Genomic DNA, 27,801 nt, shown 5'->3' on the forward strand with positions numbered 1-27,801 from the left:
TATCCACACCTTTAGATCATCGGACACAACTCCTGCGTGATCCGACTGTGAAGAGATTTAAAAAATCCTTAGACTAGGCAACTTTACAATGATCCTGGTCATACACGCGGTGGTTAGTGGGGGGGGAGTTGTTTATGAATAGATGCTGTAAAACAAAAGGAGAACACACAAAGGACTTTATGGTTATATATTTCCTCTTTAAAAATGCTAGTCATATATCACAAAAATTGACCGTGAAACAAAAATTAGCTGCACCAAATGTGTCATAAAATACATATCAGCCCCCATGTACATTAGGAATGCAAAATATTGACAGCAAATCGCATTTTATTTCTGAATCATATGTTGTAAACAGAACTTTCAGTACTTCAGGGTTTTTTTTTTTCAAATCTTAAAAGATATTTAAATGGGAGCAACATGATGTGTAGGACAGGATTCTAACTCAGCACCATGATATCTTGTATCAGCTACTTTCTCCCCTCTGATGAAAAATACATGTTTTGTAGTGTGGAGACTGTAGTTACATTGATTGACAAGTATTGTGATTTCAACACTTAATACTCTTTGAACGCACAGACATGGCACATCTACTCCCACCCACAAAAAAACCCCCCATCATCTTTTCAGTGTAGACAATATGTCGGTCTGTGACAATTCGCATACTTGCGGAATAAAAAGGAGACATTAGCATACCGTACGCCCTCTATTTTCATTCATGTCATATTTTGCCATTGATAAAGTATCTGTTATTCATAACCTGGAATCAATTTAAGCATGTATCCTTGTTTCTGTCATATACAGAAATAGTATCAGTGTTTTTAGAAGACGTGATCTGATAGCGTCCTTGGATCTGTCTTGCAAGGAAAATTTGAGGATGTGACGGCATTCTACAAGGTATACGATAACACTTTATTGAAAGACGCCTAAATCAATAATTCAAACAAGTCCTGAAGAACCAGGGCATACTTCATTCATGGACAAAAGGCCTGACAAAAGAACAGTGCCAAGCATTCAAGCCATTCAAAACATTATACGAGATGCTAATTACATGGAAATATCTTGTCAATCAATATAAATTAAACATGACAAAATTGAGGGCTAGTCTTCACATTATTGTAATGTATCTTCAGTACATTTGGTAGCCTTTATATCATTCATGCTTTCACATGACTACCTCCAGAGATGCTGCTTTAGGCCACAATCATTGAAAGATCCAAAAAGATAAACAAACAAATAAAAAACCCTGCCTTTTCAAACATGCCAACTGTTCCTGACAAGATTGTTTGTGATCAGGAATAGTGAGGGCGAAACTCTGACCTGGTGAAACGGGCAACAGTGATGAAAGACAGGACTGCACCCATACCGTAGGCAACTAGCAAGACTGCATTGATAATTACATCTGCCCGCAGCACGTAGGACTGCCAGGCCAAGAAGTAGACAGACAGCAGGGTTGTTGTCCCTGTCAGGACCAGGTTGGCCACTATATAGCCCCCAGCCTCCTTTAGGTTGCCCTTCACACCTAGAAACACAAAGAGTAAATAAACATGACATAGGAAGTGGGAGGGGCTGGGATTTGACAAGACTAAGTTACTGCCTTGGCCTCAATTTATTGCCATATCTTTTTTTGTGGTCCTCTTAGTTCTGATAAGTGTATGGAAGATCTTCTGGCAAGGGAGCATTTTAATTTATTTTGGTGCAACGATAAAAAAAAAATATGCAAACACGAGGACCCTTTATGGGAGTAGAAAAGGCACACCTACATTTGAGGAGATCAACTTTTCAGATTTCCCTCAGGGAACGCTGTACAGAAAGCTTTTGAATGATAATGTGTGGCATGTTGTGAATGCATCTCCTCACCGAAGAAGAGACGGATGACTTCGAGGGCGGCCATGAGGAGCAGCAGACCCACGTCAAGAGCTAGCCTGTCATCAGGGTAGCTCAGCACATGGCCTGGGAGGAGAAAGGTACAGCCGGGGTCACTTTTGGCCAAACCAAAAAAAAAAAAAAAGTTTTAAATTGAGGATTTAAACGCTTAATATTGTGAAAACTACGTTAATGCTTACTCTTGTAAATGATCATGCCGAGAGTGGAGAGGAAATAGAAGACATAATAAGCAGCCGTCAGGTACAGCAGCAGCTGGAAAGGTACAGATGACAGCTAGGTAGTGCTAAAGTTAAGGTCGTATATATATATATAAAACAACAACAACAACAACAACAACTAAACAACCTGTATATTTAAGTGTTCTTGGCATGGCTATCATCCGAAACTATCTTTAGGGGATATGAACGTGACCAGTCTGAATGCATTGAAAAGGATACCACAATGGCAGACCTCCCTAGGAGACAAGAGACAGACCGACAGAAAGAGAAACATAATGGCAGAGAGAGTTAGCGTTGTGATATCGACTGTTATTACCGTAACGGATAGCCAAACATATTCACCTATACGGATACAACAGCTCAATGTGTTTTTTGGATAGCAATCGGCAATGTTTCCACATTTCGTCGGGCACTGAGCCGCGGTGTCTATAGCGACGCGTCTACCAACCTGATCTGGGCATCGCCATTTTGAATTTGTCTCCGTGGGATTTTTCTTCAGGGCGTCTTACTAATAGAATAAAAGCCAATGTCGCCATCTACTGGCCGGAATAATACCTGCGTATACACGCGCGCATAAACGCTTATATTTATTTACACACCTTAGCTGCGTGCGCTTATATAGTTATTCAGCTGTTAGAAATTGAAGAAGCAAAAAAAAAGAAAAGAAAAGAAAAAAAGAAAAACAATTGTTCGCCCAAACATCCCCAAGCCACTTTATGAGAATGCAATTCGCGGTCTGCAGTGCAGCAATTAACCGTTTAATAATACTTTGCTCACTGTTAACTTTATTTTTCGTGTACACGTGTAACTTTTCTCAACTCCCACCGCAGTGAAAGTGACGAGGCTCCGTGCGTAACTCCAGTGAGTTTCGAGCGAAATCCTGTCTCACCCGCATAAAACAAACATTTACACGCCACCCTGTGCAGGGTTATGAGATACCAAAATGAACTGCGTTAACACAGCCAGCTGTTTCATTGTCCCCTGCAGCCCCCTATGTCTTTCTCTTTCTTGCTTGTCCTCTGAAACAATCTGCATAGTGTGGGCGAAATAACGAGGGCGTTGTTTGGGTTGAATGGAGGAAAAGCGGGGGTGGAGATGGAGAGAGAGATGTTCCAGCTGTGGGGGGAAAAGACAACACAACAGCATCTCACATGCAGGAGGGGGAGGGGGGCGAAGCTGAGGTGGTGGGGGGTGCTGCACACAGTGGCATTGTTATAATGGGGAGGGGGAGGGGTGCAGCTGATAAGTTTCGAGAGAGAAATTGATCATTCCCTGAAGTCTTCCCAAGGGAGGCACCGACAACAACAAAAAAAGCGCTCCTATTGCTGCATGGGTGTTCAACTATAAGATAGAGGAATCCAAAGACAAAGTGGACAATGCATCACATTGGGGGAGGGGGGTGTGTATAAAATGGCGTATATGGTTGCTGCAAAAGCGTATGCTTTTGAAGCCAGTTGGTCATTAATCATTTAGTGAGATGGCGCAGAGACAAGGACACTTCATATAGCTTCCCGCGAGACGTGGCCCAATTGTGTTGCACTGGTAACATTTTGATGACCTCCCTTTATTTTGTCGGCCTAGTTCGTTTCGTTATCACAGGCTTAATCGTTGTGGCTCAGCCTCAGCCCAGATTTCGTGGACAGGTGTTCGGACACCAGCTTACGGCACACGAGCGAGACGGAAGAGCGCGTCTGAGACGTGACTATACGCGTGTGCGCAGCGTTGGGTATACACCCCTACATGGGAAGGTGGCGGCGGCGGCGGCGGCGGCGGCGGTAGCAGCAGCAGTACACCTGTCCCGTCCCAGCTCCTCTCCTCCGACTCACTCCGCTCTTACTCACGCCGCTGCTGACAGGGGCAGCGCACACTGGGAGGGAGAGGCGGACGAGGAAGAGCAGCCGCTTCAGTGACTCGGAGTTCAGTTAACTTTACGGGTAATTTTAAACGGGTTTTTTTTAACATTTTTTTTTTTAATATAAGTCCTGTAAACAAAACAAAAAGAAAGAGAAACTGCTGTGATGTTTCTTTTTGCGACCACGATCCAGACTCTTTCTCGTTATTGGCTGGAGGCATAGACAAACCGGCGCGCGCGCCTTCCAGGGACACCCGCGAGACGCGTGCTGCTATGGATACCCGTAACCTGTTGAATTAGAAATCCGCGGCGGGGGGTTTCTTCTTCTTCTTCTTCTTCTTCTACTACAGTTTATTTTTCTTCTTCTACAGTCTCACTTTGGCTATTAACGTTACAAGTCTAACGCAAACTCTTGGCTCGTCCTCGCAAGTCGCCGAGAGAGAGAAGAGGAGAAGAGAGGGACGCTCAGCATCTTAAAAAGGGAAAAGCGTCTCGTATTTCCAGATGCACATGTGAAGGTTTCCCCCATCCGAAGTGACTTCGTTCGGACGAGGGGGGCACGTTCATGGCTTTTTTAAGCGGAACCCGCTAGGATGGACGTGGTAGATGAGACTGAAGCGTTACAGAGATTTTTTGAAGGTAAGGACGCTTCAAGAGCCACGCTCACCACTGCAGAGGTGTAAAAACCCGGTCCAGAAAGTAAGAACCCTAACCGTGTCTTCACTCCACCCGTGTACTAAACCATCAGATTGCACTGACTAGTTTTCCCAATTCAGCCGGTTTAACACATGGATGGAATAAAGACACGGTTAGGGTTTTTACTTTCTGGACCGGGTTTTTTACTTTCTGGACCGGGTTTTTACACCTCTGCGTCACCTTTCACACTCACGGCACTCGTCTCACCCGTTACCGTACTCTCTTTTTCGATGTATCGACAGCGAAAGAACTGCATTAGACGAGGACAGTTGAAAGGGAGTCTCCCTCCCCCCCCCCCAACATGAGAGTGTGTTCTTTCTCCATTTCAGTCTTGCACATGTGGTGATTTGGCCTTAAATGAGGTGCGTGGACGCCCACAGGTTGTCCACTATGATTAAACTCAGAGGCGTGAGCAGTAAACATTCATAGCAGTCAGTTTGACCCACTCTAATCGAGGACCACGTTACAATTATTATCAGGAGTTTTCACCAGAGGACTTCTTCTGGCTCCCAGATTCTAAAGATGATTAAAAAAAAAAGGTCATTTAGCGTTTCATTTGCCAGAGTTCCCTTCTTGCCGTTTTTCTTGACACTGAAAATGCAGGAACGCAGAAGGGTTAATGTGTGTAAGGGGCAAAAGTGATGGTGATGGAGAGCAGAGACTGGAAGATGGAGTAATTGGGTGGGGGGGGGTCCAGAGGAAAAAAGAGGTAGAGGGGGAGGAGACGGGGCAGGGTGTAGGAATGCAAGTCCAGATGAATGATGTGTTTTTTCAGGCTATAGCTGTAGTACAATGTTTTGTGGCGCAAGAAATGGACATGCTGATATGGACATTTTGCTTTACTAATCCACTGTTGGATGCAGAATGCCTGCGTCCAATCATGAAAGTCATGACTGCCTCAGCCAGTCAGAAATGGAAAATAGCCACGACTTTGTGACCCTTATTGTTTGCTTCATGTGAGGCAGCACATTAAGGAAGACTACTGACTATGCGTTTTCTACATATTGGACACTGTTTTTGTTGAGGGTTTTTTTTTTCAGGGTCTATCGCTATACTTTGAAGCAAGCACATCATGTTATTTAGTGGTTTCCTGTTCAGCAACTGAATGTCAAGTGTTCAGGCAAAGTCAAGTGCACATAAAAACACATTCTGTGGCTTATATATAATATGTTATCTCTTGAGAGACTTAACACTTTATTATAGTATACACAGAGTGTTGACTTGAATATACACAGCAATCCATGACTGTCAAAGGTTGCTTGCCACTCTGACAGGAATTTAGAGTGTTTACATTCTTGCTTTGGGAGGGAGAGAGATGTTCCTACTTTGGTTTTATTTCAGCCACTCTGCTTGGACAAAGACATCAACAGGTCCGTGAGTTGTAACGGTGGCCCTCGAAAACACCCCTATTTTGTTTCAGTGGCACCTCTTTGTGGAGCTTTGGAGTTCATGTTGTTGGCTGATCTCGCATGGACAAACCTATTCGCAAAAGTAACTCACTGCATCCCTTAAGTGACTGCAACGGACTTTATTTTCTTTCCAATACACGGGCATCAGCCAGATAGGTATGAGAAAAAAAATATATAGTTGGTCCTTTGCACAGCGTATGAACATCAGCTGTCAAGCAAGCGATCAGCTTGAAATTTTACTTTGTGATAAAAAGCTGCAACAAGACTGAATTTTATTATTAGATAATTAGATCTAATACAGATTCAGAACAACTTTATTATCCCGCATGGGGAAGTTTGTTTGGTCCAGCGCTCCATACATAAAGACACCATGAAGTCCACAAGAAAAACAACAGAATGCACAATAAAACCACAACATAATCATAATAAAACACATTTGATCACCTTAAGATAGAATAAAACAATAAAGTCAAATAAAAAAAACAAGTCAACTCAAATCAGCAAAATTAAATTTGATATAAAAGTGCAACAGTGCAAGTGACCGGCTAAGAGACCTGTCGATTAAACCTGCATCTTATACATACAGATCGGTGGCTAATAAGTGGCTGTGGTGGTCGTACTATTTTTCTGGATAACTCGCACACACACACACACACACACACACACACACACACACACACACACACACACACACACACACACACACACACACACACACACACACACACACACACACACACACACCCACCCCAACAAACACGCTGCCCGATGATGTATTCCTGTGCTGGTTAACTGCAGTTTGATAGGATTAGTAAAATATGTATACATTCACCCTAATGCACAGTGCACATTCCAGGCATATCCCTGACAGCCGCTGAAACACAATGAGGTGAGAATAGTGTTTTTTTTTCCCCCCTGTCTTTTTCCCTTCCCTCGGCTCTCGCTCTCTCTGACTCCATTAGAATGACAGTTACCAGACAGGGTGAGGAGATAGCAGAGAAGAGGGGTGGGGTGAGACTGGCCTGTTGTAAGAAACGCAGCTAAAACCCCCCAAAAACTTGACCTCCTCCACTCACGACACAAGTTAAAAACACACTCACGGACACGTGAGCTTACTTAAACACACAAATAGTCACGCACAATCACGCATATCCCATCAAAAGGTGTCATTAATTTGACTGAATTACAGCGTATACACTGATTTTTGGCAAAAACAGTCGCTCACGCTTCCCCCGTGATGTAATGTTTTGAATAGCTTACTTCGGATTACTTTTCGACTCTTCACTTCTGCTATGGAGTTTTCAAGTTGATTTTCCTACAAGCTCCTCCGCCTCATGATAGGTGAACATTTGCAGCCGCGGCGTGGACTGAGAACTGTTTTATTATAACAGATCACCTGCGTTACTTTATGAAGTTCATGAAGTTAAGCGTTCTCCACTATTGTGTAATCACGGATCGGAAACAGCTCTTCCAGCTTGGCTTGATGCAGATTAAAGTTTGGCTCGCTCCTCTAATTTATGGTTGTAATGGTGTGCTGCTATAAATGGAATGCATTGTTTTTAAGCAGTCAGGCCTACGGTGCTCACAAATTGCTTTTCATTTTTCCGTCATTGTGCCTCCCACCAGCTGTTTATTTCCCCACCAGTGAATATTGGTTGTGAGTCAGCCGGACTTGGTCAATTTAGGGATTCACTGTTTCAGCACGTGCTGAACAATTTTAAAAAAGAATCCAAAAGAAGCCAACAAAACTGTACAAAACGGGTGTGGTGATGATGATGTGTTTGTGTGTGTTTTTTTTTTATAAGAGCAGTGCTGTGGTAATTGGGAGCCATGATTATAGCCTATGTTATGATAATGGTGCCATAGGCATCATTTTGCAAAGCATGCACAAGAGCCGCCATTTGCAATTGGTGCTGCTCTTCCACTCTTCATTTATCTGTGGACAGTTACCTTGTGGCTAAATTGTTTAGTTCTCTCTCTCTCTCTCTCTCTCTCTCTCTCTCTCTCTCTCTCTCTCTCTCTCTCTCTCTCTCTCTCTCTCTCTCTCTCTCTCTCTCTCACTCTTTCTCACCCTTTCACTCTCTCTTTCTCACTCTCACTCGTTCTCACTCTCTCATTCTTTCTCACCCTCTCTCATCCGTTCTCACTCTTACTCTTTCACTCTTTCTCACTCTCTCACTCACTCTCTCTATGTCTCTCTCACTCTTTCTCACTCTCCGTCTCTTTCTCTCTCTCACTCTCACTCATTCTCTCTCTCACTCTCTCTCACTCTTTCTTTCCCTCTCTCTCCCTCTTTCTCCCTCTCACGCTCTCTCACTCTCACTCTCACTCACTCCCTCTCTCTCCCTCTCACTCGTTCTCTCTCTCTCTCTCTCTCTCTCTCTCTCTCTCTCTCTCTCTCTCTCTCTCTCTCTCTCTCTCTCTCTCTCTCTCTCTCTCTCTCTCTCTCTCTCTCTTTCTCACTCTTTCTCTCTCTCTCTTGCTGGCTCACTCACTCTCACACTTGCACCAGTGCACTCTCACAGTTGTTCCAGGCTCTCTCTATGTCCAGGTCCCAGCCTGGTATCCCCATAATCTCCTGAGCCAGGTCTGCCGGTGCGACCAGTGCTTGTGTGCGACAAGGGCTGTGTGTGGTAGCCTGGTACAGCCCTGTCTCATGACCGGGGAATAATCCTCATTACAACACAGTCCCAACGTTTCTCACACACTTGCAATATACCTTTGCACATATGCATGCACGCGCAGACACACACACACACACACACACACACACACACACACACACACACACCAACACACCAGTAACCCCAAACAGTGAGACTTAGGTCGACAGAAGAAAGCCTTCCAGCCAGTGTAGGGAAACATGTGAAAAATAGAGAGGAATTGTTCTTCTCATCTTCCGTTTCAGGTGATCTCATCTAAAGGACATCAAGATGCTTTGGCTACGCGCAGGTACTCTGCCCCGCCGTCCACACTGCACCAGTCTGGGTTTGGTTTGATTTGTCTGCACATGATGAGTTGTTGTCATTTGGTGTTCTCTCGTAGTACATGTGTTTGCAGCGTTGCTCTTTATCTTGATCCTCAGAGGACTTTAGTTCTTTTCAGCTTGTTTGACTTGTCTTGATTTGAGCAAGTCTTGTAAAAACCTGAGAAGGACTTGATCCTTCAACCGTCAGATTTATCGTCTAGGCTTAAACATTTTTCTTTTGCATTGACAGCTACACTTGAAATGTTATACCGTATAGTTTCTGTCAATGTGTGCGGTGTGTGCGTGTGTGTGTGTGTGTGTGTGTGTGTGTGCATGTTTATACACAGTTGGCAACTATCACTAAGCTAGTCTTTTGGACTGTGTGGTATTTTGTAGCGCAGCAGAGAAATTGCATGCTTGTGTGTCTGACAGCGTTTGCATTATGGAGAATAAAATGGCGTTAATTCGGTTCCCATTCACTCGTTGTTCATCCAAGGCCAAGACTGTCCAGATTACTACGGTGTGCTTTTGGAAGAACCGTAGAAACAGATCAAGATGAAACCCTTGGTTAGAGGAGATTCGGGCCTAAAAGCGTTCGTAGACGTTCACTGCTGATGACACGTGATGAGTCTCTCTTATAGTTAACATAAGGCGAGGACCCGCTGTGTAATATCTGTGGTAGGAGTTGGCGAGTCAGTCATACCGGTCAAATATCCCCGTCATGCTTACGGGCGTGTGTTTGAGTACACCGAGTGTGTTAAGTTTGAGGTTAAACGGATCGATAACTGTGGATGGGCTTGGGTGCTTTTGGGATTTTGTGTTTAGGTGCTTGCACGAATTTGTATGTATGTGCATTAATCCCACCCGAGTGCATTGTGGGTCTTAGCGTTGGATAATCAGTTGGACTTTGCTCTATCATACTAAGTCAGCTAGAGTGCCACTCTGGGATTGATTAAATATTAACACCTTTTCACAAACACACAAACACATGCACAGGCTCCTGCAGATGTTAATTACGTTTAAAGCAGCGGCCGTGTAAGGCGGAGGTTGGGGATTCCTCACAGAAATGTCGGCCAGGTTGCAGACCCATTTTCCTGAAGCGCTTTTATAGTCGTGGTTATCAGTCGATTTAATCGCGCTACCCGTATACAGCTAAAAGAATGATATGGCATTCTCTATAAATCTCAGACAAGTGGAAATGAAAGAAAAGGACGCCATTAGATTGAATGATATAAGTCAAACCACGATTAATGGATATTCACACACTCTCGCCTCTGTGTTCATCCTAGACTATTACACTGCACACAACTCGGCCATTGAAATGGTGGGCTAACATACACATAGATGCCCGCGTGCACACGCGCGTCCACAAACACACATGCACTCACACACACACACACGCACACACACACACACACACACACACACGCGCACACACACACACACACAAACACTACCCTCACAGCTCCTAATGTTCTCAAAAGGCCAGTCTGTCTCGAAGTTGGACTGACAATCATCGCACTGTTCCCCGTCAAACACAGCTGGACAGAGAGAAAACACAGAGGACAGGGAAATTTACACATCCCAATCTATAGCAATTCAACCTCGACCCTAAATGATGTAGTGGTTACAGTTCACCATTTTCCGCACCTCCCCGCGTTCAGTAACACACGTTTCTGCAATGCTGCGCACGTTGCTGCTGATATTTAGCGACACTTTTCGTGTTTACTTGCTCGTGCACGCTCCTTCACTCGCAACAAAGGACTTCACCCGAACGGGAGGGCGCCTCTGTCAGGAATGACACAAAACTGCGCCACATTGGAAGCAACAAACGTCTTTGCGCCCAATCAACACTGGCCTCCACCACTAACTCACACGAGAAGTGCGTCACATGTTGTGTGATTCTTTACAGCAGCTTGACCAGACATGACTTTTCTTTCCATCATAATCGCTCGTCTTCATTGACCGTCTTCAAGGTTTTGTTTTTTTTTAATTTGTTTTTTTTTTTGGTCTTTTGCTACCATTCCATCCCTTGACCTTAAACTTGTATTTCATTACTCCACGGGCAGTCTACCTTACCCCCTCTCTTCCGTGCCTCCATATATCTGCCCTCCCTGCTCTCTCCACCTCTCTATTTTTCGTTATCAGCGCCTGGCAGCCTAAATTTACTGCCCTCAAGGGTGGGGTGCACATCTGGAGTTTATTTGAGGGAAACCATCCCACTCCTCTCCTCTGGCGCTGCCATGTATTAAAAGACATTAACCATCTGTTTTCACCCATGCACAAAGACAACGAGTTTAGGCACACTCTTTTATTAAAGTTAAAAACAAATGTGACAAGTGGTCGTGGTTGAGAGCACTTATCCATTGTGTAACGTGCAATAGTGTTGCCAGTTGGTGTTTTATTGCGTGTCGGTGCATACTGCATAGCTTGGTTGTTTTATTGAGGGACACCGGTCGATGTTTGTGCTACCACATGCTGTCAAATCCCCTCCGAGGCGAAACGATGTTGTTTCCTGCAACCAGCAAACAGAGCCTTAGACACACTAGGACCTACACAACGACGCATTTGCAGTACATTCTTGGTAGTAAACATGTGGTCTGTGCGATGATAGCCACACCGATGATAGCTCAGACGTCCCTGGATGTCGAGAGAGGGATTTTTAAATTGGGGTTGTGAAGTAGTAAGATAAGTTAGATGGAGACAAAGGGAGGGAAAAAAGAGCATTTTTCCCAATGGTAACGCTTAAATTCTTCACATTCCCAACTGGGAAGCAGCTTAATCTGACACAGAGAGGGAGTGAGATAGAGGGAGAGTGAGAGAGAGAGAGAGAGAGAGAGCGAGAGACTGAGGTTGCCCACCCATTATAAACCAATTCCTGACCCTCTCCCGAACCCCTTCCATCCTGCTCCCCTCTTTCTCACCCTTTGTTCCCAGCCAGCCAAATCTACCATCTTCACTTCCAGACCAGTTGTGAGAATAAGTGAACGCATTCATCTTTCTCAGTCTTTACCTTGAACGCGTTTAATGGAGAGGGTGCAGTTTGAGAAAAAAAAAGCATCTGACTCTTGATAAAAATATGCAAAAGTGCGTATGCTTCATGTTAGTGTTTTTGGAGATTATGGGGGTCATGTGTTAGGGATTTATGAGGCTTTCGCCATCGAGGGGTAAAGTGGCCCTCGGGTGGAGTTTGAAAAGAATGGAGACTTTCTAATTAAAAAAAAAAGGAGCGTCTGAATGACCCACACGCAATGTAAAAAACAATATTTTAGGCAGCGTTTCTTGGTTGGGGTACATGTAAAATGCAGCTGGTGAGGTGGTTGAAAAACGATAAACCAGATAACTAGTTATGAACTAATTAGGGTAGCAGTTTTTTCTTCTGAGGGGGCAGAAGGGACAGTGGTAGTTAATTGTAAGGGTTAAAAAGGGTACTTTCCTTGTCAAGGTAATCAATCAGATGCTCTGAATCACCGGTCCGCCTTCATACTGGGATGCTGACTACATACTCAGACTATTTATCAAGGCCTGCAAGAATTTTACATCACTTCCAGTCGCTTTCCTTTAACCTTAATCTTTAAATTCTCAGTATGTGAATCACCGTCCTCCATCGCTGACATTATTGTACTTGGATTCTTTTCCATAAATTTCCATGAATTCACGGATACGACATCAAAATTTCTGAATAAGCTGAAACAAAAACACGTGATTCGCATCGAACTACATAACCATCCGCCTGTATGCACTTGCACTAACTGACATGACTTCACATCCTCGGATACGACATTCAGTGCTCTGAAATGCTTGTAGGTTGACACACCATGTTGAATATATCCAATATGTCCGCTACTTGCTGACCCTCTTGTACGACACTTTGGATAAACATGTCTGCTAAATGAGAAAATGTGAAACGTTATTAGTCTTCTGCTGCACCGTTTCAACACAGACTTGTGTTGAAATGTGTTTTTTTTTCTTTTTTTTTTTGAGTGGTAGCATGCGCGGCTGTTGAAAGATTCCCATTGCTAATTTCCAGAGCTTCTCATCTCCCTTCCATGTTCCCGACACAGGTCATGATATTACCAGTTCTCTGGAGCCAGCCAACATCGACACCAGTATCCTGGAGGAGTATATCAGCAAAGAGGACGATAGCACTGACATGTCAGTAGGGACTCCAAACCGAACGACAACCAAATCACAATAAAAGCGTGTGCCAACAGAATCATGCCTTGTCATTACAAAGGAATTTGTTTCCAAGATAAGGCTGATCCCCCTTTTTTTTTCTCCTCCTTTTGACTCCAGCTGTTTTTCAGAGGTCCACAGCGCCCCGGGGCCAAATTACTCATCTCCCCAGGCAGGAGTGTCCTCCTCTGGGGGATTGGTGTGTGGTGTGAGTCCCCCCATCCCGCTGCGCCAGGGAGCCCCTCTGCCCGGGCCCCCTAACTGTCAGAACTCCTACCCCCCAGGTCCATCCTTGGGCCTCCTTCGCCACAACTACCCTTGTCTTGGACAGCAGCAGCAGCAGCAGCAGCAGCAGCAGCAGCAGCAGGCTCACATCAAGCCTGAACATAGGGGCCACTACGCCCCAGGGTGAGTTGTGTAAGGACACAGAAGATCAAGGTGGTGGTGGTGGGGGGGGGTTTACTGTGTAGGAGATATTCACACTCATAGTGAGAAGAAAATGTACCATATAGCAAGCTGACATGAGACGTAGTGCAGGTGTACCTAGCCTTGTGCTCAAGAGACCAAATCCCGACCAAGTCTTCAGGGGAGCGAGTCCGAGTCAAGTCAAAAACTCTAAGCCGGCGAGTCCAAATGAAGACCAATAGGGGCCAAGACTTGTGTAAATACTCCAGTTAAACGCCATGACTCTTAACTGGTGCAGTCTACCATCATACTAGAAGTTAAAATGTCCCTACACTGTAATATTTATCCAGGCTTTTTTCATCTGCCAAAGAAGGAACGTTTCGGGCTCCAAATTTCTGATTTTTCAGAGACATTAACAATTACGAAAAAGAAATGAATCAGATTAGACTGCACTTTATCGATCCGCTCAGCGGAAGTTGGATATTCATTTCAAAAATTTAAAAAAGTAAATTAAAGTCTTGTACTTGATCAGTCTTGAAAAATTATCGCAAGTCCACACTGATCAAGACCGAGTCAAGTTTGAGAGCTGTGAAGTCCGACATGAGACTTGAGACTGAGTCCAGATTTGAATATTACAACCCCAGTCGTAACCTTTTGGGTTTTTTTTTTAAATTGCAGCATCACTATGTGACATGCAGCAAAACTTAGCGATTGCTTACATACGGCGACTTGTGTGTTAAACATGGTAACATGTAAACCCACTGGATGACGCAGCGGTTATTTCTTCACCACTGAAACCAGACACACACCCCACTGCAGGTCCATTATGTAACCAGCACTAGATTAAACTTCATTTGTACAAATAAAACATTGGTTGTTGAAGACGGGGATGAAACCGATAAGAGAATTAGAGTCAAATTACACCATGTAAAATAACACACCGACACAAGCAGCTTTGCATAACAAACTTGTATACAGAGCGCTATGTCCAGGATTTTTCCTTTTATGAAGATGGTGGCGGTGTAAAGAAAACAAATAGTGTGTGACACCTGCCTGGATTTTCCAGCACAGGGGTTTGAGATACTTTCAGATTTGGATAGTTTGATGTAGGATCTGTTTTGTTTAAATGACGTCTACTGTCTTCCATTTTCCTAGGACACTACCAGAGTCCCCTCCAGACTCCAGCTCAGAGCCATACTCTCCCCAGCAGGTGAATGGTAAGCCATTCACCCCTTCCTTCTCTCCCTGGACACACAAAAATGGAGAAATTGACGGCGCGCGCACACGTGCGTGCGTGTGCGTGTGCGTGTGTGTGTGTGCATGTGTGCGTGTGTGTGTGTGTGTGAGTCAGAGAGAGCTGTAGAGATATCCAGGCTATATGTGGGTCACGACATGAAGGCAGGAGTAGAGATGGATGAATGCTATATTTTTTGAATGACTGGTCAGAGAGGTTGTTGAGTTGAAGAGGATCCTTACACAGGTAGGTTGTGCCCTCAACTTTGTCCGCCCTTCGTCTGAGGACCTCTATGCTCAGAATCAATATCTGTTACTCATCACGCTGAGTTAGTGGAATGGCAGCTACATGGAAACCGGAGCAAGATGTAGTTAATGTGTAAACAAATCAGTCCATGCAGACATTCGTCACAGTAGGTCAATGTCATTTATACAACTATGATTTCCATAAACAGGGATTTACTAGCGGATTGTATTTTCTAAATTCAGGCGTTAAATCTCCTCTGAGCGCCGGCACAGTAAATGCATCGTTGAATGTGTGGCTCGTTTCGACACACTAACACAAGTTGAGCAGCACTGAAAGTCACGGTGTACTTCTTGCTACTCGCACACCTGTGTTGGTCTCGCCCATTAGTGGAGAAGGTGTGGAATTGTTTTATCTGATAGGCAAGACTCCAGTGTGAAACAATGGAGTGCACCATTAGCTAAGGGTGGGGGAAAGTGGAACGTGCTACAGTCTGACGTATCGTAACCACACACGCAAAGAAGGAGGAAAACATGCAATCTGTATGCGAGCAGACAAATCGAGACGCAAAATGAATAGCTGCCCTCATGTTAGACAAACTCTCGCATTAAGGAGGCGCCCAGAATAGAAAATGTTGCGTTATCTTTTAAAAAAGTCTTAACCCCACTTAGCCTTTTCACTTGCGCCTGTGATAATATTTCATGGCTCGATTCTTGTTCCTTTCATTATTTTCTACTGTCATTTTACTATTGTGTTTATCTCTTAATAGTTTGATCGGTGTACTTTATTGTTGTGTTTCGTGACGCACGTTGAAACAAGTTACTTTTGAAAAAGGTTTTTTTTCTTTGTTTAGCAATGCCATTATTACAGCTTAATATACAGCACATAGTTCAATTCAGTTTGATTTACTGTCATTAAAAACAATGTGCAGGCACATGTGTAAAACAACATGGGGGCTGCGGCTTCGCCAAACAGTGCAAGACAGACAGACAAACATGGCAAACATAGTATAAGATATATACAGATGAAGACTAAAAGAAAAGTGTAAAAAAAAAAGAGCATGAGTATAAACATATTTACAGACATTCAGTGGGTAGCCAGGTTCAGGTGGGTAACAGCCTGAGGAAAGAAGCTGTTTTGAGCCTATTAGTGCGAGGTCTGAGGCTCCTGTAGCGCCTCCCAGAGCGAAGGGTGAGAACAGTCCACGGTCGGGGTGGGTGGGATCTCTGCTGCTGCCGAGACCCCTTCGAAGGCAGCGTTTGTGATAAATGTCTTTCGTGGCTGGGCGCTGAGTACCGGTGATGTGCTGGGCCGCCCCGACGACCTGCTGCAGAGCATTCTGGTGTACTGATGTGCAGTTGCCATACCACACTGAGATGCAGCTGGTCAGGATGCTAGTTTGCAAACATATTTGCTCAATTCACAGTATTTTATCATATCTTTTAGATCCTCACATGCTCAGGACCATGACACCAGAGAACATGTGTCACATGACTCCCCCGCCGCCACTGCCGCCACATGGACACTACCCCAACATGCACCGGGACATGTACCTGAAGCCTGAGCCCATGATAACCCAGTACCCCATTGGTCCGACCAGCAGCGGAAGTGGAGACATACAACAGACCCAGATGCTACATCAGCTGCTGCAGCATCCTCAGGGGCAGGAGTGAGTGACTAAAAGACACATAGGGATGGGGCAAAGAAAGGCTGTGGAGGGAATTGAGGGAGGATTGGGAGTGAACTGTCCACTTTACAGGAGTGAGAGGGAAAACTGAAGTAAAAGATTGGGGGGGGGGTGAAGCATATACTTTTTATCTTGCCTTTAATGTTTCGGCTGGACCAGGATACAGGACCCCCCCCCCCATGAATGCGTGTGATGTTCTTGTGCAAAAGTCTGTCCTTGCTGACTGTCTGTAATGTTTTTCCTTTTACAGCGGGATTCCTGGTCACCAGGCCAAGAAAAGGAAGCACTCTGACTCACCCAACAGTACCCTCAATTCCCAAATCCTCACAGGTATCATCAAACAAGAACCAGGTAGGCAGGCATCTTTCTTTGCTCATCTTTGTTCATCCCTCACCTCTCCACTATTGTAGTGGGTTTTTTCATCTTCTTCAACAACAACAACAACAACAACAACAACAAAATTGTACCCGAAACAGGGTCAAAACTATGGTTGCACTGAAGCAGGTTTAGTGTAGACAACACAAGTGTTGAATGTCACACTGTAAAACATCATGTCAAGACTGAGTCAAAATTTTTAGCATATTTAAGTAAGAAAATCCACTAAATAATCAGAATAATATGCTGTTGCAGTAAGATATTTCAAATAGGCAATATTTCACCAATCAAGACAAAATCACTTATTTACCCGAAAGACCAGATATCTCGAAACAAGTTTAATTGCATTGATTTACGATATTCTGTCTAGTCTCATGCATACCTTGTTAAGTATAACCATGCAATTGCTATATAAAAGCACTTGTAGCAGTTCTCCACATAAAAGCTTTCATGGTTCACTTAAAAAAAATGCTCTTTTTAAGATGCTCTTTTCTAAGTCAGAAAACTCAAGATGAATATTCCTAAATCACGATGAATAATTTTTCAGTTCTTGAGGTGTAAATGATTCTTGAAACAAGATGATAAGATATTACTGTTTGATTTTAAGGCTGTCAGCCTCGTTCAAAATTATAAGGCTTTTGCAGTGCAGCGAAACTGTGTATGGATTTTAAAGTTTATTCCATAAGAGACAGACAGCACAAAGAGTTTCAGCAGTATTCATGTCCTGTGAAAACACCCGTACCCTCAATGCCCTTCACATGTAGATTCTTAAATAAACCTACCTATATGTGCAATTTGTGGCACTCCGACTGAAACCAAAGCATCTAGAAACAAATTAAAATACACTCAAATCAAACAGAATATTTCAGAATATCTACATAGCTCTTTCAACACTTTTACTTTTTCGCCCTACAGTATATACTGTGACAAGGAAAATAGTTTTGTGGGACACAAATTGTGGATGCTGTCCATGAAGTGACTTAGTCCCTCAGTTACTTGATGCATTGAATGCTGATATCTGTTTGTGTTTGCTGCAGGTTTGATGCAGGACGCAGACAACAGCTACTTGGACCCTAACTACCAATGCATTAAGTGGCAGCCTCATCAGCAGAATAAGTGGACGCCACTCTATGACGCAAACTGCAAGGAGCTGTGCGTGAAAACTCACTTGAGTAATTTCATAGATAGTAATATTAGCTTTTCATCTGAACGGAAACACGGATATTAGAATTGAAAGCGCTAACTTGAAAAGCGTTACGAGCGAGGAATGAGGGCAAGAGCTGTAAATAGGAAAAATGGGGAGTGGCTTTAGGGAGAGGGTTGGAGAGGTCTACAAATTCCTCTGAGGTGAGATGTGTGGGGGAGTGAAGAAGTGCGGGGTTTTGGTTTAGAAAGAGAATGTGAAACTGGATTTGCGCAAGAAATTAAAGAGCACCTATTTGTGCTGCTGTGATGCCTGAGGGGAAAGCGAGAGATTTTGAGGAGGATTTGAGTTGACCCGCTCAGTAGTCCATTATCGTCATCAACTGGTTGCACATCAAAGCTTATAGCATACTCTCTTATAGCTTCAGTGGGTTTCCCCACACTTAAGTTCAATCAGCCTTTCATGGACCTTCAGAAGGGCCTAAGACTGAATGAAGTAGACCCTGCCTCCCCCTGCTGTTAAAGAAATGAAAGTGTGTTCTCAAAGTTTTGTAGTACTAAAGTTCACCTCACTCCCATTTTCCATTTCTGTACACTATGTAAGCGTGCAAAGACATTTTCTGCTATGGCATTGGTACATCTTGATCTCTGCTCCTCTTCTATAGGCCAATGCCCACCTACCGCGTTGACGCTGACAAGGGGTTCAATTTCTCGTTGGCCGATGATGCTTTTGTGTGCCAGAAGAAGAACCACTTCCAGGTTACAGTATACATAGGCATGCTGGGAGATCCCAAGTACATCAAGACCAGTGATGGCCTCCAGCCCATAGACTGCTTCTATCTAAAGCTCAACGGAGTAAAGGTGAGAGAGGGGAAACTGTGGTGGTTACAGTTTGCATAACAATCCTCTTTAGACCATCAGTGTATTTATGCAACAACTTTTTATTGCAGCTAATCTTTTGGCAATGTATATTCGCTTTTACAGCTGGAGGCCATGAACCAGTCCATCAACGTAGAACAGTCCCAGTCTGATCGTAGCAAGAGACCCTTCAAACCAGTGCTGTGAGTCTGGATTCCTTTTATTTGAGGGCTGCATAGCTTGTAAGCCATTTGAGGGAGGCTTTTTTTTTTATAACATCTGTGTTATTTTGTTTTTATCAGAGTCACTCTGCCCCCGGAGCAAGTTACCAAGGTGACAGTAGGACGGCTGCACTTCAGCGAGACCACAGCAAATAACATGAGGAAGAAGGGCAAGCCCAACCCCGACCAGAGGTAGAAGATATACTGTCCCACGTGTTATTCAGTACCGGCACGCCCGTAGTCCCATCAACCTAGGCTGTCTGTGTCCTTGCAGGTACTTCATGCTGGTGGTGGCGCTGCAGGCCCAGTCCCACAGTCAGAGCTACACACTGGCGGCCCAGGTGTCGGAGAGGATCATCGTCAGGGTAACATCTGTCAGTCTGTGTCTGTCTGGTTGTCTTCTTACTGCAGCCATACCGCTATTCAGTGTGACACCTGCCTGCATCTCTTGTGTCTGTCTGCAACCGAAAACCATTTTAGGCTGATCTGTTTACCCTCCTGTCTTCCTCTTAGCTGGCTGTGTGACTGCTACCTTCAATATTAAACAGACTTTTTTTTCAGTCATAGGCCTTAGAATACCAAGCTGAATGGAAGAATATATTTTGAGTCGCTTTCAGGGAATTCTCTGCATGTCATCGCTATATGAAACAAAGTGTATTCGTCATTTAAACTGTATAGTATTGACCAGAACATTGCAAATGTTTATATACCAATTGATTGCATTATCAGTCATCACCCATAAAGCTATAGGACTTACAGGAAACCCGTGTAAACCATTATATAGTTGCATCTTTGATTTAGAGTTATTTGGGACTGATGATGTTTGCTGTCCCTTTACTTTAGCATGTTGTAAAATATGGAAGTACATTTGAGATTTGAGGCTTTTCTAACAGCACAGTGTATTTCATTGATATCTATATTGATGTATGTGTGTCTCCTCTCTGTATTTTATTTCTATCTATATTGATGTATGTGTGTCTCTCCTGTCCCTCATCCCGCCGCATCAGGCCTCTAACCCAGGCCAATTTGAGAGTGACAGTGAGGTGCTGTGGCAGCGTGGTCAGTTGCCAGACTCGGTCTACCACCATGGCAGAGTAGGCATCAATACAGACCGGCCGGACGAGGCCCTTGTCGTGCATGGGAACCTCAAAGTCATGGGCTCCCTGGTACACCCATCTGACATCAGGGCCAAAGAGAATGTCCAGGAGGTCAGGATTAAGACTCGCGCATGTGTGTGTTTATACGCCTGCATGTGCGTGTGCTCATATGTACAGTAAATGTATGCACGTGCCTATCTGTCCTTTGTCTGTCTCTGCGACTCACAGCTGGGTGTCCATTATGGGTGGCCACACTCAGTTTATAAGTTATGCAGCAGAGTTCCCTGACTGTGCTGTATAACTTTGATTTAGTGTTTTGTCTATTCATCGTCCTTGAGTCAGTCATTTACATCTGCCACCATACTGTCATAGTCATTTCCCTACATCTGCATGGGTGTCATGGTCATTCTGTCTGTGTGTAGGTGGACACCACAGACAATTTGAAACGGATCTCTCAGATGAGGCTGGTGCATTATCATTACAAGCCTGAGTTTGCTGCCACCGTGGGCATAGAGAACACTGCAGAGACTGGTAACATATCATGCAACTTCATAAGCAACATCTCTAAAATGGTTTTCCCTCATTTTGTCTCATTCATTTGTAATGTTGTCAAAGAAACTGTAAACCACAATCACAGTGTTTTATTATTTGTTCTGTCTTGTATGTACATTGTTATGGAAGTCTTCTCTCTGTAAATGGGTATGCTTTTGATGTGTTGTTCTTTTTTCACCTCAGCACTTATCTCTCTCCTGTAGGAGTGATAGCCCAAGAGGTTCAGCAGATCTTGCCTGAGGCAGTAAAGGAGGGAGGAGACGTGGTATGTGCCAACGGAGAAACCATCCCTAACCTGTTGGTGGTCAACAAGGTAATTGACATATACTGTACACACACACACACACACACACACACACACACACACACACATATATGCACTCAGAGAGTATTGACATTTATTGTTTTTGTCAAGTGATTATGTTTAATGTTCCACCTTAAATCATCAAAAGCTTGATTCAACTGCAGCCCATTTCCACTTGGGTTACCTTTTTTTTTGTTTGCTCAAGGAATAACTCCACACATAAAATCAGTTCTCACAGACAATGACAGATCAAATCCCCCTCTCAAGGACCGTATCTTCATGGAGAATGTCGGTGCGGTGAAGGAGCTGTGTAAGCTAACTGACAACTTAGAGACCCGTATAGATGAGCTGGAGCGCTGGAGCCGCAAACTGGCCAAGCTCCGTCGTCTTGACAGCATGAAGAGCACCGTGAGTGGCGGCACTGTCAGGTGAGAAACAAGGGATGGCTAACTACATACGCAGGGAGCGTATTGGTGTGACGACAAAGGCAATCATATGTGAATCACAACAAATTAACTAAATTATTCTGTTCTTTTTGCCCATGTAGCCAATCAGGAAGTTATTTTAGCAGGACTGGAAGTGGCCCACTCAAGAAGAAAACAGTCAGACCTGGTAGCAAGGTCTGTGCTGACATCTGGTGTATTCCACATCTGTGACATTATTTGTCAATAGCCCGGAAGAACATCACTGATGTAATGTGTGTTTTGTATTATTGCAGAACTCGCAACCGGAACAAGGCTGCATCAGTCAGAAGTTTATGCAGGGGACTATCCTGGCGCTTGTCATCGTAATGGCCTTCAGGTCAGACTGGAGAAAATGTGCAGGGAGGGATGGAATATACTCGTATCCATGCACTGTAATGATGAAAGTTTTGAACTGGTGATAGTTGGGGCGGCATGGTGGCGGAGTGGTTAGCGCGGTCGCCTCACAGCAAGAAGGTCCTGGGTTTGAACCCCGGGGTTTGCCAACCTTGGGGGTCATCCCAGGTCGTCCTCTGTGTGGAGTTTGCATGTTCTCCCCGTGTCTCCGTGGGTTTCCTCTGGGTGCTCCGGTTTCCTCCCACAGGCGAAAGACATGTAGGTCAGGTGAATCGGCCATGCTAAATAGTCCCAAGGTGTGAACGTGTCGGCCCTTTGATGGACTGGCGGCCTGTTCAGGGTGTCTCCCTGCCTGCCGCCCAATGACAGCTGGAATAGGCTCCAGCATCCCGCGACCCTACTTAGGATAAGCAGCTTGGATAATGGATGGATGGATGGTGATAGTTGAGGAAGCTATAGAAATGTGATGCATCTTTGTTTTGTCCCCTTCAGTGTCATTTCCATGTCCATATTGTATGTGTTGACGCTTCATCACAGAGGAGATGTCACTGAGAAAGATGGGTATGTCTTGTTCAGGAGACACGGATACTGTCCAGCACAACAAATCAATTTTCCACTTCCTTTCTAGACAGTTTTTTTCAACACGCTTTCATTTGTCTGTGATTTCTGTAGCTCTGTGTCCTCCTGTGTTCTTTACATCTCCTGGATGCCCATTTTCACTGCCACTGTCACTTTCTGTCCACCTGTCTGCCCCTGGTATGCTCTCACTCCCTTTCTTTCACTCTTTTATACCTCTGCCTTGCATTTTCTGAGTCACTCTACCCCTTTCTTATCACTGATTGCTCAGTTGGGTGTATCTTTTACCCTGCCTGAGAGCAGATCATTAGTCACTTATCTGAACACCTTAAAAAGAATCAAGTTTACAGTTTATCGTAATTTTAACTGACATATACCCCATTCACCTTCTGCACTTTGTACTCTGGGTGGCACAGGTCCAGAGCTGCCCTGGGATCCTCACGCAAGAGTTCCTACACTCCTCAGTCCACCACCACCTTGGCACCAGGTCGGTGAAGGTCCTTTACGAGCAACATTTGAGACGAGTGTTGAAAATTAAAATAGCTAATTCCCTACATAGTAAATATCTGTTCTGCTTGCGTCCCAACTGATTTTCATTTTCTTTTTTCCTGTCCGCAGGTTGCTGCTCAACCACGGCTGCAAACAACCAATCAGCTACGACTCTGTTACCCAGTAACAACCAGTCCACAGCTGGTAAGGAAATTACCCGTTACCCTTTCAGCTTTACGTTGGTATTCATGTATGACACTTGTTAATTCTCTTTCTCTTCTAGATTTGGGCACCCTTGTCCCCACACCAAGTACTATTAATAAGAAGGCCAAGTCAAGACCACTGGAAAAGGATGGCCGCAACAGGAACCGCCTGAGTCATACATCAGCACCCCTGTACTTTGCCAAGTCCAAGAGGCCTCCTCCTTCGGATCAGGAGGGCGTTGGATCTACCAACCGTCTGCCGGGGGGACAGCAGCCACGCAGACAGCGCAGCATACACAGGGAAGGTAAGTTGACACATGGTGTGGTAGGTACACAGCAATTTCTTCACCCAGTTTGCAATATGCAAACATAGTAAAGCCATCTGTTTTACAACATTAAAAAAAAACAACACAGTGTCTTTTGACAACTCTGTTACGGTTGTTTATACTGCAACTTTCTGGCTATCACAGGAGCACGGTTGGCTTCCTCTCTGATGGGTCTCCATATCTTGGAGACGGACCAGCAGATCACAGCGCCAAATTGTTCAACGCCTGAACGCTGCAGGTATGTGTGTGTTTATATGTTTCTCTAGTGTTAAGGTAAAATGTTGTTTTCATATTTGCAATAGGAATCTGACTTCAGACACTGAATACTGACACTGCTCTTCTCTGATATTGACTTTAGCTACACAGTGTCCCTCCGCGGGAACAGGAACTCCTCAATCTCCCAAATCACTTTACACATGACGTGAGTACACAAAGCAAACACTACCTATTTAACTGCAAATATGTAACTGCAAAACAAATGTTGGACAAGTATGTCTAAAATCAACTTTGACAGGTCTGCTCCTCACGGAGAATAAAAGTATTTTTGTTTTTACTGTAGGTCCCGCAACAGTGTGTGGGTAAAACAATGTGGAGCCACCAGGGGCCGTCTATGTCCAGAGCACACAGAGGCAAAGCTCTATGACGGACAGAGCACATCTACAACGGTAAATAACATTATATTCAACTATCATCCCAGAAAGATTCTTTCTCATGAAAACATTTTTCATTCACCGTCACTAAAATGGTCACATTTTTCAGTTATACCCAGTTTTCATAGGACTTCTACAATGTCAATTATATCAGGAGTTTATAGGGTCATTCGGCATCTTATGAAAACCTATATTTTTGTTAATTCTGTACTAATTGATTAAATTGCCAGGGGACTCATCACCTGTGGTCTGTGCCAGTCCTGTCTTACCAAGATGTTACTTATCACTTCCGCGTTTCTCTGTCTGTAAGTAAAGCTTTTACTCTCAAATGGGCTGGGGGGGCACAAATAAAACTATGACTATGAGCACACTTAGTAGAAAAATGGCATTTTTAATGGTGTTGGGAATTGTAAATTAATTTTCAGAAACTACAAGATCCCTGGACAACGGCTCAATAATGATACATAATATATCGATCAATAATGCACATGTTGGGGCGTCTGGGTAGCGTAGCGGTCTCTTCTGTTGCCTACCAACACGGAGATCGTAGGTTCGAATCCGTGTGTTACCTCTGGCTTGGTCGGGCGTCCCTACAGACACAATTGACCGTGTCTGCGGGTAGGAAACCAGATGTAGCTATGTGTCCTGATCGCTGCACTAGTGCCTGGTTGGTCGGGGCACCTGTTCTGGGGGGAATAGTGGGATCCTCCCATGCGCTGTGTCCCCCTGGTGAAACTCCTCACTGTCAGGTGAAAAGAAGCGGCTGGCGACTCCACATGTATCGAAGGAGGCATGTGGTAGTCTGCAGCCCTCCCCGGACTGGCAGAGGGGGGGGAGCAGCAACCGGGACGGCTCGGAAGAGTGGGGTAATAATAATGCATATGCTGTATGGACATTTCAAAGGAAGAGAGTTCTGCACTAAACAGCCATGTGGCAAATAAAGTATTAATTGCATTATAAATGATGTTGTCCTGTCTTGTTTAATTTATTCAGCCTGTGTGCATGTTATGAACAGCACATTTGGACGGTCCATTTGCATTGATAAACTGAGCATAGTTTGAGCAGTCTTGGTTAATGAATGTCGACTAATACCATTCTCCATGCTCTTTCCTTCGACAGAGTGAAGTGAGTTGTGCCGCCCAGGAAGAAAGTGAAGCGACCCCGTCGTACTCTGACTACTATTTTCTCATTCAAAGCAGCTGTGCGTGAAAGGGAGAATAATCTGGCCCCGAACATTTTGAAACACACCGCATCTCCTCTATATGGTCTGACTTGTACATTGTTGAGATAGGATTTATCACACTCCTGAACTTGATTTTTTTAATGAGAGACTCATACAGTAGAAACTATCCAGCACTGTTTCTTCTATACTATTATCTTTCTTGTGAATATCAGTTAAGACATCTTTTGTTGTGTGTGTGTGTGTGTGTGTGGAGATAATTTGCCTTTGAGAACGCTGTGTATAAGTTCTATTCATTTTATATCCTGTGTGTCACTGAACTTGGCTTTGTTGGATGCCACTTTGAAAGTCAATGGAAATTACTCCTGCATTATCATTTACACTCATGGCAGTCTTGTCACAAAACTGTAACTGCTATAGCAAACAATTTATATCCATGGCTTTATAAATCACTTTATCACTGATCCGGCAATGTCCTGCACTCCTAACACAAGCCATCATCACTTTTTAGAAGAATGACGTTCAGGTTCTTAAAAGAAGTGCTAGCTATGATGAAACTTAAGTTGATATTTGGCATGTTTTGGGTTTCTTCCTGCTATCATGCTAATTTGTATGCACACTGATACCGGTTTCGAGTGAAAACAAGAAACACTTTTCAATAGTTTTATACACTGGAGAGTAGATCACTGGCTTATGCTGAAGGCTCCAGTGAATGATCGCCTACTCGTATTCAAAATATACCTCAATGGTGCACACTGGCAAGTCCTGGACCTTTTTTATTTTAACACTACATCCCAGGATGTCGCAGTCTGCTAGACTGCATCACTCACTGTGTCCTTCTAAGGTATCTAACAATACACTGTACAAAGGAAAAACTACTGTGTGGTATTTGAATCTCAGTTGCTCAACAAGTGGAACAAAATATATTGAATGAATCAGTCACTTGTATGTATGATATTACAAAAAATTGTCAATATCAATCCTAATCAAAAATGTATTTTTAAGTGCCCTGTCTTAATCGTTTCAGTAGCAGATTCACTGGATGGTATTTGATACAACTGGACACGGATTCAAATTACTGGAAAATAATGCACAAACGTGTAGAAACACTGAATGCTCTTAGCTTCTGATTGTGAAATGCAATGTCCAATGCTGACAATATACCAAAAACACTGGAATAACCTACACTCTCTTTTGTTAACTGGATATAAAATTAGCAAACAGCATATCATTCATCATTTCTGGGGCATGACCAATCATTTCTCTTTAGAATTATACATCTCAACAAATAAGCCATTTGAGCTCTGCCTTATGAATAGGAATTTCATGTAATGAATTGGGGCTATATATCCTTTAATGACCCTCAAAGCTGAGATAGATTGAGTTCAGCCATGCACACTTGCAGTAAGAGAAAATAATGGATGTTCTATACACTGGACCATTTTTTATATTGCTCTGGGTGCCTTAAACTATTTACCCATGCCAACACAAGGGTATGGAGAGTTTCATCAGCTGTGATTAACATAACAATATCTTAACTGTATATAGTGTCCTACCCTTTTTAATTATCCTTTCGTGTTGTTTACTGAGTATTGTAATCTTTCCCCGCATACAGCCACACACAAAGTTATATTTATTATGTCATTTAATATTTCTAAACCCCATTTTGAATTTTGACTACATAAGTGTTGATGTTTGCATTCAGGGTGGAGACCAATGATACCACATCTCAAATATGAATTGAATTTTAATAGAAAAAGAAACAGCCGTCAGTCAAATCAATTTTAAGGAATTAAGATGAGAAAATGAATATGAATACATTGTACAATTTGTTTAATATGATACATGCAATTAGTATTACTTTATTAGGTACAGCGTACTGTATGAGCTTATAGCACTTTTCACACTGTAAATATGAAATGCTTTTGCTTTCTTCAGTCAATCCAACAGGTACTCTGGTAGAACTGCATCAAATGTAACTGTATAGCTTCATTTTGTAACAACCAATGTTGTTGTTTTTTTCTTACGTTTTATATTGTTTTATTTTTATTGTTTATATTTTTTTGTTGTTTTATCAGTAACGTTATTATAACCTTATAACCTTTTTCATATGGATGCCGATTCATTTTTCAATCAGAATTGTCTAAGCATTTTAAGAATTTTAAGACTTTGCTCTCACAACTTACAACGTGTTAAGCGAAAGTGCCACAACACAAAGACGTTGATCTTTTTTTTAT

At 43.6% G+C, this 27,801-nt stretch overlaps 2 protein-coding genes across 2 annotated transcripts; one reads left to right on the forward strand and one right to left on the reverse strand.

Moving 5' to 3' along the window:
* Nucleotides 1–1,251: 1,251 nt before the first annotated feature.
* Nucleotides 1,252–2,453, reverse strand: LOC130114713 (transmembrane protein 80-like). Its single transcript, XM_056282598.1, has 4 exons — nt 2,322–2,453; nt 2,064–2,157; nt 1,858–1,950; nt 1,252–1,519 (listed from the first exon to the last, which is right to left on the reverse strand). Exons 2-4 carry the CDS (start codon nt 2,077–2,079, stop codon nt 1,290–1,292), a joined length of 339 nt encoding a protein of 112 aa, XP_056138573.1. The 5' UTR covers nt 2,080–2,157; nt 2,322–2,453; the 3' UTR covers nt 1,252–1,289.
* Nucleotides 2,454–4,547: 2,094 nt separating this feature from the next.
* On the forward strand, nt 4,548–26,326 carry myrf (myelin regulatory factor). The gene is made up of 27 exons (XM_056282240.1): nt 4,548–4,593; nt 13,092–13,182; nt 13,324–13,611; nt 14,764–14,825; nt 16,532–16,754; nt 17,023–17,123; nt 18,185–18,299; nt 18,956–19,151; nt 19,275–19,351; nt 19,451–19,561; nt 19,644–19,743; nt 20,377–20,577; nt 20,889–20,997; nt 21,222–21,331; nt 21,590–21,750; nt 21,870–21,942; nt 22,041–22,123; nt 22,633–22,701; nt 22,813–22,896; nt 23,133–23,203; nt 23,335–23,409; nt 23,489–23,713; nt 23,879–23,972; nt 24,093–24,155; nt 24,294–24,399; nt 24,615–24,689; nt 25,504–26,326. The coding sequence occupies exons 1-27, from the start codon at nt 4,548–4,550 to the stop codon at nt 25,591–25,593; spliced, it is 3,099 nt and encodes a 1,032-aa protein (XP_056138215.1). The 3' UTR covers nt 25,594–26,326.
* Nucleotides 26,327–27,801: the final 1,475 nt, after the last annotated feature.

The sequence above is a fragment of the Lampris incognitus genome, chromosome 6 (genome assembly GCF_029633865.1).
Source record: "Lampris incognitus isolate fLamInc1 chromosome 6, fLamInc1.hap2, whole genome shotgun sequence".
In the NCBI taxonomy this organism is placed as follows: Eukaryota; Metazoa; Chordata; class Actinopteri; order Lampriformes; family Lampridae; genus Lampris; species Lampris incognitus.

Bases quoted from the DNA above. Each gene is read 5' to 3' on its own strand.
- LOC130114713 (XM_056282598.1), bottom strand. The intron at 1,520-1,857 runs GTGAGGAGATGC...TTGTGTTTCTAG, and splicing joins AGTCATCCGTCTCTTCTTCG to GTGTGAAGGGCAACCTAAAG.
- myrf (XM_056282240.1), top strand. From the start codon at position 4,548: ATGGACGTGGTAGATGAGACTGAAGCGTTACAGAGATTTTTTGAAG. The intron at 14,826-16,531 runs GTAAGCCATTCA...CATATCTTTTAG, and splicing joins CTCTCCCCAGCAGGTGAATG to ATCCTCACATGCTCAGGACC. The intron at 16,755-17,022 runs GTGAGTGACTAA...TTCCTTTTACAG, and splicing joins CAGCATCCTCAGGGGCAGGA to CGGGATTCCTGGTCACCAGG.